The 9,927-nt window shown below is 44.4% G+C and overlaps 1 protein-coding gene across 1 annotated transcript; it reads left to right on the top strand.

The window, feature by feature from the left end:
• The first annotated feature begins 306 nt into the window (after positions 1-306).
• Positions 307-6,608, top strand: LOC308286548 (acidic mammalian chitinase-like). Its single transcript, XM_080727597.1, has 11 exons — positions 307-333; positions 679-708; positions 1,130-1,334; positions 3,502-3,558; positions 3,719-3,869; positions 3,963-4,087; positions 4,220-4,340; positions 4,462-4,644; positions 4,856-4,975; positions 5,900-6,041; positions 6,315-6,608. Exons 1-11 carry the CDS (start codon positions 309-311, stop codon positions 6,584-6,586), a joined length of 1,431 nt encoding a protein of 476 aa, XP_080583723.1. The 5' UTR covers positions 307-308; the 3' UTR covers positions 6,587-6,608.
• The last annotated feature ends 3,319 nt before the right edge of the window (positions 6,609-9,927 follow it).

Raw genomic sequence — 9,927 nt, 5'->3', positions numbered from 1 at the left:
CTAAACAGTGAAATGTTTAGGGGTTAAACATTTTGATAGCTCTCATGATTGTGGTGGAAAGTGTAAACGTCAATCAAGTACTGTATAGCAGTATAGTCATAGCATTATTATTGAAAGACACTTCAAAGTTATCAGCGCAATTAGCAAAGCCAGTTCAGAATATAAAGTGCAACTCCTGACCAAACAAATGCATGCAGTGACTGCTGATTTAGCAAAAACAAGAGCCAGGTCAAACATGGTTTACTGATATGGAGAGGAATGGACCGTATAAGAGGCTTCTGGCCTTCAGTTAGTTGTACAGAGGCAACATGGGCAAGCTTCTCATCTGCGTTGGTAAGCTAAGGAATTGAAAACAACTTAGTATAGCTCCCTTTCTTTTTGTAGAGGAAATTAACTGTAGCTTTTGATTAACTTGAAATGTATGAAGGCTAATTTATGTATTTTGAGTGTATGTCATATAATTTAGATACTGGTTTTGACATAATTATGCTTGTTAATGGGGACAGGAGATCCTGTATGGGAGACCATATTATAGAGCAATAGTCCAGACAAGGGTTACCAAAACCAAACCATTCAGGCCACAGACGCCCAACATAACCATATTTGAACTGGGGACCTCCACCCTGACAAGCACTTGTCTCAATCTCTCCCTCTCCGCTTGTGTCTCTCTGTCTGCAGGACTGGCTCTCCTGCTGCACGTGCAGCTAGGTAAGATTTTGTCCACTTGCTGTGATACTGCAGATTGAGGCTCCTAATACTATTAAGTGCTTGAGAAGCAAAAGAGAGTCACGCACACACTCTTCACTTGCAGTAAAACAATGTATTTTTCATATTTTTATAGTATTGCATGGCCACATGATTAAAAAGGTTCCCACATTTACATGATATACAGAAATTATTTCACACATTGTAGTTAATAGTGCAAATGAATTAAGCTATGCACTTTTTAGACACAAATTAATTAAAAGTTGCAAATGAGTTACAGTGTATCTTTTGGCCATAGAATAGTACATGAATAGTACTTTTGAGCACTCAAACGTGGCCTCAATATAGTTTCTTTCTTTCTCTCCGGAGCTCTCTGTATGATACTGGTATAAAAATAACAACCAGCCTAAACTATTACTCGTAGGATCCTCCTACATCCTCTCCTGTTACTTCACCAACTGGGGACAGCACCGTCCCGGTAGAGGCAGTATGACGCCCAAGGACATTGACCCGTGTCTCTGTGACCACCTCATCTATGCCTTCGCTGGAATGACTGAAGATCACCAGATCACCACCACCGAGAAGAACGACGTGCAGTTCTTTCAAGAGTTCCAGGCTCTCAAGAACCAGTGAGCGGACAAACACAATTGCTTACGCACGGACATGCACTCACGCGCATATATTTTAGGTGAATGAATAGAATAGAACTTTATTGTCACATCACATGAATTACACGTAAAACAGTGGGTGAAAAACATTGCAGTGCAGCTTAAAACAACAGCAGCAGTTAGAAGTGATAAGTGAAAAATCTCGAGGAACGTTAATTTAAAATCGTAAAAATATAAAAGATATAAAAACTAAAATATACAATAATCAATAATCAAGTCCAGTGTGCCCAAAGAGTAAAACAAGTCCTTCACAACTGCTTATTTAGCAGTCTCACTACTGTGGGGAAAAAAATGTTGAGCATCCAGTTGGTGGTGCTTGGGATGCTTTTGTATTGTTTTCCGGGACGAGGGTTTCTACAGGCATTGAATATGTTATGGCTGGGGTGGTTAATGTCTTTTAAAATCCCTTTCGCTTTGGCTGCACAGCGTTTCTCAAACAGCCCTTGCAGGGATGGAAGTTCGCCACCTATAATGCGCTGGGCTGTTTTCACCACCCTCTGCAGGGCAGCCCGGTCCAGTACAGTGCAACTGCCATACCAGGCAGTGCAGCAGTACAGCAGGATGCTCTCCACTGTGCTGTACCCTGTAGTCCACGACCAGCTCCTTGGTCTTATTTGCGTTGAGGGTGAGATTGTCCTCCTGGCATCGCAGTGCCAGTTGGCTGATCTCCTCCCTGTAGGCAGTGTCATCATCGTTGACAATCATGCCTATGACTGTCGTGTCATCTGCGTACTTGATGATGATGTTGGAGCTGAGCTTGGCCTCGCAGTCGTGTGTGTACAGAGAATAGAGGAGGGGGCTCAGCACACAGCCCTGGGGGGCTCCAGTGTTCAGGGTCAGGGGGTCAGATGTAATATCACCATTCTCACCACTTGGCGGCGGTTGGTCCCGTATCCAGGTGCACAGTGCCGGATGCACTCCCAAGAGTTTGAGCTTTGCATCAAGCCTGGCAGGAACGATGGTGTTGAAGGCTGAAGAATAGACCACAAACAACATTCTAACACACCTGCTGCCCTTGTTCTTCACGTCCAGATGTTTTAGAACGGAGTGGAGAGCCAGTGCAATTGCATCGTCCGTCGATCTATTCTGACGATATGCAAATTGCCAGGGGTCCAGAGTAGGGGGCAGCCTCGCACAGATGTGGTCTCTCACCAGCCTCTCAAAACATTTGCATGCGATGGAGGTTAGTGCGACTGGTCTCCAGTCATTCAGCACTGCCGTCTTAGACTGCTTTGGGACCGGGACAATGTTGGACATCTTAAAGCTGTCAGGCACCACTCCCTGGGAAAGGGAGAGGTTAAAGATGTCCGTGTAAACGTCCGCTAGCTGGTCCGCACAAGACTTGAGGACACGGCCTGGTATGTTGTCCGGGCCCAAAGCCTTGCGGATATTCAGCCCTTTAAATGCCCTCCGCACGTCATGGACAGAGATGGTCAACTGGCAGTCGACTTGGGACGGGGGCGGTGCAGGTTGTGCAGTGTCCGTAGCCTCCAGCTCGAACCGGGTGAAAAAAGTGTTCAGCTCGTTGGGAAGGGAGGCAGGGGGATTCTCGATGTGCTTGGTTCCGCCCTTGTAGTTTGTGATGTTCTGTAGGTGTAGTAAAGGTACCGTAACATTCACAAACTCAAGCTATGTCCTCATGATACAACACACACATGTCACTCAGCACTCCATGGGCACAAGTATCGGCAGCAGAAACAGCACAATACAGCCATTCTGCCTCGTCTTTGGGCATCCCGAGTTGTCGAAACCCTCCCAACAACCAGTCTGTGGGTATGTCCTATAGGCCGGATCACCAGAGGAAACACAGTTCTTAGTCTTGCACTGCTGCTTGGTGCATGTTAAAGCGCTCTCTGTAGTTGTTCTCGTGGGCCTGGAAGGCCTATTGCCTTCCAGGTCTAGTGCCTCTCTTCCCGGTAGTTGTTCAAGGGAGGGGCCGTCAGGTAGCGTTGGCCGTTGGTAGATTCCACCGGTGAATAGTGCCTTCTTGTATGCAAGCTACATAGTAGTACACAGAAGTTGCAGGTGCATCCACTGCACCTACTACACTTATGATGGTAGTTACAACGCACAGACGCACACGTACAGTACACACACATGAACTCAAAGTGTACTTTTTGATCTGCAGGAACAGCAACCTGAAGACCATTATGGCCATTGGTGGATGGGGCATGGGCACCACACCGTGAGTATTAAACAAGACATCAATTACTCAGGAAGTCTCAGGAATGGGTGAAACTGCTGAAACACCCTCTCTCTATATATCTCCCTCTCTCTCTCTCTCTCTCTCTCTCTCTCTCTCTCTCTCTCTCTCTCTCTCTCTCTCTCTCTCTGTCTGTCTCCAGGTTCACAAACATGGTGGCCAGTGCTGCTAACCGCCAGATCTTCATCGGCAGCGTGATCAAGTTTCTGCGTCAGTACGAGTTTGATGGTCTGGACATCGACTGGGAGTACCCGATCGGAGAGTACAAGGAGCTCTTCACTGTCCTGTGTCAGGTCAGCCTTCTGTCATGATCAGCCTTCTTGTCACAGTCACAGTTGTACTGTATTATGATCTTTCTTCATCACCACCTCCATGTCTCTCTGCAGGAACTGATGGCTGCCTTTGTGGCTGAAGGTAAGCAGACCAACCGTCCTCGTCTGATGCTCACCGCTGCCGTCGCTGGTGGAAAGGAAAACATTGGCCCCGCGTACCAGATTCCCCAACTCGGAGCGTCAGTATCTGCACACAAATAGGCTACACATTAAACACTGAACATGCATTTGGATTAACATACAAACATACACAGGAACACTTCTTTAGAAATAAACCAGCAACATACTGACCCCTGATGTCTTTTCACCAGCATCCTGGACTACTTCCATGTGATGACCTACGACTACCAGAGTGGCGACACCCTCACAGAGAACAGCCCCCTGTACAAGATCTCCACGGACCACGGATGGGATCGTGAATACTACAATGTGGTGAGTGAGGAGGTTCCTCTCTACATTTGTATATTGTGATTCTGTCTGAATTCAATGGCAGTACTGTAAAGAGTGGCTGATGATGCCAGTATATGTATATATGTATGATCCTTATCCATAGGATTATGCTATGAACTTCTGGAAGAGCCAGGGTGCCCCAGCTGAGAAGCTGCTGGTTGGTTTCCCCAGCTACGGCCACACATTCCTTCCGTCCACTTCAGACACAAATGTTTGTGCTCCACAAGTTGGACCCGGACCCCCTGGACCGTATACACAGTATACAGGATTCTGGGCCTACTATGAGGTGGGGTTTCCGTGTGCTCCTATTTCAATAAAATGTAAAGTTGTTTATTTTGGGTGGCATATACACAGTTATACCTGACTGAAACAATTAGTTAATGAATTATTATACAATTTAGTTTACAACGCTATAACTAAGCTTTTGTTTTGTACATGCATGCAACATTAAAACACCTTGAACCTTGAACATAATGTAAATCTTCCATTTCTTTCAGATCTGCGACTTCATTAAGAAAGGAGCCACCCAGGCCTGGGACGCCCCCCAGGATGTGCCTTATGCCTACAACAGCCATGTCTGGGTCGGATACGACAATCCCAAGAGCTTCGGAATCAAGGTGCAAGATAACTATTCAACATGCTGTAGCCTTATATGTGATCAGTCAGTGGTCTTTCCAGTGGGCCCCAGTGCAGGCTATTTAACTCTCCTACTGCCAGATTATTTATTTATTTATTGGGTCTGGCGCCATCAAAAAGCGGCTTACCTTTGCGACGTTATAGTAGATAGACAGACAGACATTTATTTATTTATTTTTATTTTTTTTGGTTGTGCAATAGTGCACTTTGGTCTGCCAGGCAGCAGAGGGCGGCGTCATGCGAGAATGAATGTGAATTGTCCTGCTATGTGTTGCCGTACATTCAGAGCAGTCACTGGCTACAGAGCCTCCGGGCCAGAGGAAATCAACAAGGAAGTGAATTGTTCTCCGTTGATGTAACACATAATGGATTTTTTACACCATCACCGCGGAAAATGTGTTTACAGTAGACGGCCGCGCGACCCCTCATCAGCTTACAGTCATCAGACGAACGAACCGAACGAGCGCCGTATTGGCATCGACGTTCTGTAAAAAATGGGGCGAGCGTTAACGTTCAAAGCGTGGGGAGAGTTAAGATGCACATGTGGACTTCAGGACTTCACAAAATGCCTTCACAATAAGCTATTTAAAACCTTGTCACTTGCCACACACAAACATACTGGCAGTGGAGGAAAAGGTACACAATTTTTTACTTAAGTAAAAGTATCAATACTGTACTACAATGCAGACATACTCTTACAAGTAGAAGTCCTGAATTAAAAAACATGAATTGAGTAAAAGTACAAAAATATTGGTATCAAATGTACTTAAAGTACCAAAAGTAAAAGTACTCATTATGCAGAGTGTCCCATTTCAAGTTTTCAAAATGTAAAAATATCTTTTGAAAATAGCCGATCTACAAGCTCACCATGCGTTGCATTGCGTTTGTTAAACCATTCTCTACAGACCGAGTGGCTGAAGCAGAGTGGTTTTGGAGGAGGTTTCGTCTGGAGTCTGGACATGGATGACTTCAGCGGCACCTTCTGTGGCCAGGGGAAATTCCCTCTGATCAGCACCATCAAGACTGGCCTGCATGGAGCAGGATCTGGTAACATGAACTCTGCACGCTCACACACAACACATGCATTCTACCCAGATTCCATCAGAGTTCCAACTCTTCACACATATCCTTTTTGTCCTCTCTACAGCACTGTTTCCCAATACAGTGGGTTGCGATTGAATATCCCTTCATTGTTTATTGTCATTATTGTTATTTTAAAAGATTTTCTAAAGATTTAGATCTAGAGAATCTAGGCCCTGCCTCTCTAACATTGTGTCACAATGCACATGGAAGTATACATCTGGCATATCTGTCACACAGGCTGCTCCGCTCGGCCACAACCTCTGCCCCCGGTCACCCCAGCACCCCAGCCCAAGCCCAAGCCCCAGCCTAGTGGAGGAGGTGGAGGAAGCAGCAGTGGAGGTGGAAGCAGTGGAGTTTGGCAAGGATGCGCTGGCAAGAGTGACGGACTCTACCCAGACCCCACCAACAAGAACCATTACTATAACTGTGCCGGGGGACGTACCTACCAAGAGAGCTGCGCTGCTGGCCTCGTGTTTGATACCAGCTGCAACTGTTGCAACTGGCCTTGAATGAGGTCACGGTTCCACTTTGTCTTTAGGTTGTATTGGAGCTGGGTGTAAATATAGTCTGTTAATCCAATGCTGTTTAGCGATCACCGATGGAAATAAAAGTTAATTATGTCATTCAATGCAGCTGCAACTGTCTTAATTTATTTTTCTAATCCCAACCAGTTGTTATGTCTCCACTTGAGTGTGTTAATCGATTCTGAAAAGTTCCAAACAGTACAAAGACGTTGTTTATTGCAGTACTATCACAGATGCATGGGGCAGAGTCTGACGTTCCTACTTACCTTGCAGGGCAAATCCTTCTCAAATAACTTAACTTGCTCCACCTTTGTACGTGCCCTGCCTATAGGGGGTGCCATTGCATGCCTCTAAACTAAAACCTATTGCCTGATGAATTTAGGTAAATACTGCAGAACACAAGTTTCTTCAAATAATAGTTTTTATCTACAGTATATTACATCAATCAAACATACTTTTATTGTAGATACTAGATGAAAATTGGTTACAAATGGCAAATAACTTATTTGAGGCATTGGACAGGTAAAGGCAATATGGCAGAAACTGAACCTAACAAATCAATCAGTATGTGTGTGTGTGTGTGTGTGTGTGTGTGTGTGTGTGTGTGTGTGTGTGTGTGTGTGTGTGTGTGTGTGTGTGTGTGTGTGTGTGTGTGTGTGAGAGTGTTTATTTTGCAGCTATACACACTTACAACCATACCAAATTGAATGTAGCGAAAGCAAGGCAATGCGGCTAAACTTTCAAACTGTATCAGACAATGAATACTGTTTGTGTCTGTGTGTGCATCAGTGATTTGAAATGGTATGAGTCTTAGTCACTTTGAAGATAATTTCATCGTCACACGCGAGAGAAAGGCTCCAAGGTTTGGGGAATTATTGTCCAGTGTCCACTTCTATGGAGAGCTGGGTGTATGGCTTTATGTAAGACCTGGGTCTTCTTGATGTTTAAGGCCAGCCACAGGGCACTCTGCTTGACAAAGACATTCAGGGGCTTCTGCACCACAGTGTACATGCTGTGAGATAGCGTTGTTGTCTCTTAATTGAAGCTCCATGATAGTGTACAGTATACAGATTCATTTGAGGCATGTGATTTATTGTATTGGTGGTGGTATCGTCCCAACTCATTCAGTGCCAATGACGTCTCTTGACGTCTTTTTTTCATCTCAGAGAGATGCTTTTCTCTGTTTGTGTGTTGGCTCCCTCGTTTAGCTGATTGAGAAAATGTGTGAAAATGTGTGTCCATTTAAGTGGATGGACACTTTTTTTCATTCAAACAGCTCTATCTCTGGAACCATTTGTCCGATTGACAAAATTCTTTTTGCCACTGAATCACAACAACTGTTTTTTAAAAAAAAACTTTTTTTTTGATTGCGCAATAAAGAAAAACATACAAAACCGTGGCACAGCTACCTTGGAGCCATTTTGGCCCTTGGCACAGAATGAGTTAAGCCCAGTAGGAATTACGATATCCTTTTTTAACTTTCCAAATCTAAACAGTCTATGCAAAGAAAATATTCACACATACCGGTGCACTTAGTTCAGATGCAGGTCAGGTCAATCTGTTTTATATAAACAGACGTGACGTTTTTGGTTCCAGAGAGGGACCTAAACGTCATGATAATGTCATAAATGATGCAGTGGTCAAATTCACACTTTGTGCCCGCGTTGTCTAGATACAGGTGTGTCATTCGAGGTACTAGGGGATGACAATGGCCACCCACTAGCTTTCACATTTAACCAAAAATGCATATTTCCTTTGTGCCTTTGAAGATTTTTTGCAGATTAATCAGATTTTTAGTTGGACACTTATAGACACTTGTTTTCTTTCTGCACCCATACATTCATTAATCACTGTTAAACTTGCCTACCTATTATCAGCATGAGGTTGAGGTTACAGGCAAAATACATAAAATAAATAGGTTGTTGATCTATTCTTTTAGAAATTGAAGTGGTAATGTTTTTGCTACCCTTTAGTTATTATTAAATGACGCCTCTGTCTAGATACCGAATGTTCTTGTGCTGATTTAAGATCACAATGCTTAGCAGTGCGACACATTGTGAGCTTATAGACAATAAGACAATAAGACAATAAGATGAAACAACAGAGCTTCTGGCACCACACAGAGACAGACACACAGAGACACACAGACGTAGCATTTCATGTGAGAGTCAGTCAGCGACGTGCCATAGACCCATTATTGTGACCTGCCTTCATGGATGGAAGAGGAAGGAACTGAAGTTGATAACACATAATGTTGTATTAGTATGACACGCTCACTCTCTGACGGACTTGAGGTGGACTTTGATACTAACTGTGACCTGACGGTCACAATTATTTTCAGTGCAGTTCTATGGCAGCAGTTGCCCAACTGAGTATAATGAATGTCTTTCCACTCCAGGGACATGCTGGGCCCCTGATTCAGCCCGGGAAAAAGAGTTGGAGAGGCCCTCATTGCGCGCTATAGAGAGATCTCTCTCTATAGCGCTGCTGCTACTCAAAGATTTGCCATTTCATGACAAGTGACAAGCCAATTACATGAGTTATATTTTGTCGTTGTCAGGTGGAAACCTTGTACGTTCAAAACCGTTTGTTTTGTATTTATCATTTTAAAAATGATTTAAACTAGTGAAAACAGACGATCTACAAGCACACAACGCCTCGCACTGCAAGGCGTTGTGTGCTTGTAGATCTGCTGTTTTCACTACTTTTGTGCAACGGCCTTGTATGATGAAGCAGGGCTTTGCTTTGCAAAAATAATAATACATTTGAAACTTGGAGATACGAGGTTTCTGTCCGACAGTGACGATTTACTTTGTTGGCCGCCCAGCCCCCAAAATGGAATGAAGGCCAACATTTTATTAAAATTTTTTTGGACCGTCCGGGAATGAACCGGCCGTTCGGGAGTTGTCCCGCTTTTCCCAATGGCCAGCACGTCCCTGTTCCACTCATGCGCATTTTGGATAGCTCTATGAGAGACATCGATGCAGCTGATGTACCAAGATATCACAGATGTCTGTTAGACACATGAGACATTGATTCTGAACATGCACCGAGTTAGGACACCTCGTTTCAATGTTTCGGTGAGAATGCTGCTCCCGTAGATTTTAAGCTTGCATGCTTTCACTTCATGCACATTGGTTTTTTGGTCGCTATAAAGGTGCTCTCTGTGTGTCTCCAGTTCTGATCTCTCCACCACTTGAATATTGCCGCCTCATGCCGTAACCCAAGTTATGGCGGCCACCATTCTGATGGTGGTTTAGTCCTGCCCAAAACACACCCATGACTAATTCAGGGTGGTCCCACGTGAATGTGCTCTGTAGATTGTT

Source organism: Nannobrachium achirus (genome assembly GCF_963921795.1).
Source record: "Nannobrachium achirus genome assembly, chromosome: 6".
In the NCBI taxonomy this organism is placed as follows: domain Eukaryota; kingdom Metazoa; phylum Chordata; class Actinopteri; order Myctophiformes; family Myctophidae; genus Nannobrachium; species Nannobrachium achirus.
This window is presented reverse-complemented; position numbering and strand designations above follow the sequence as displayed.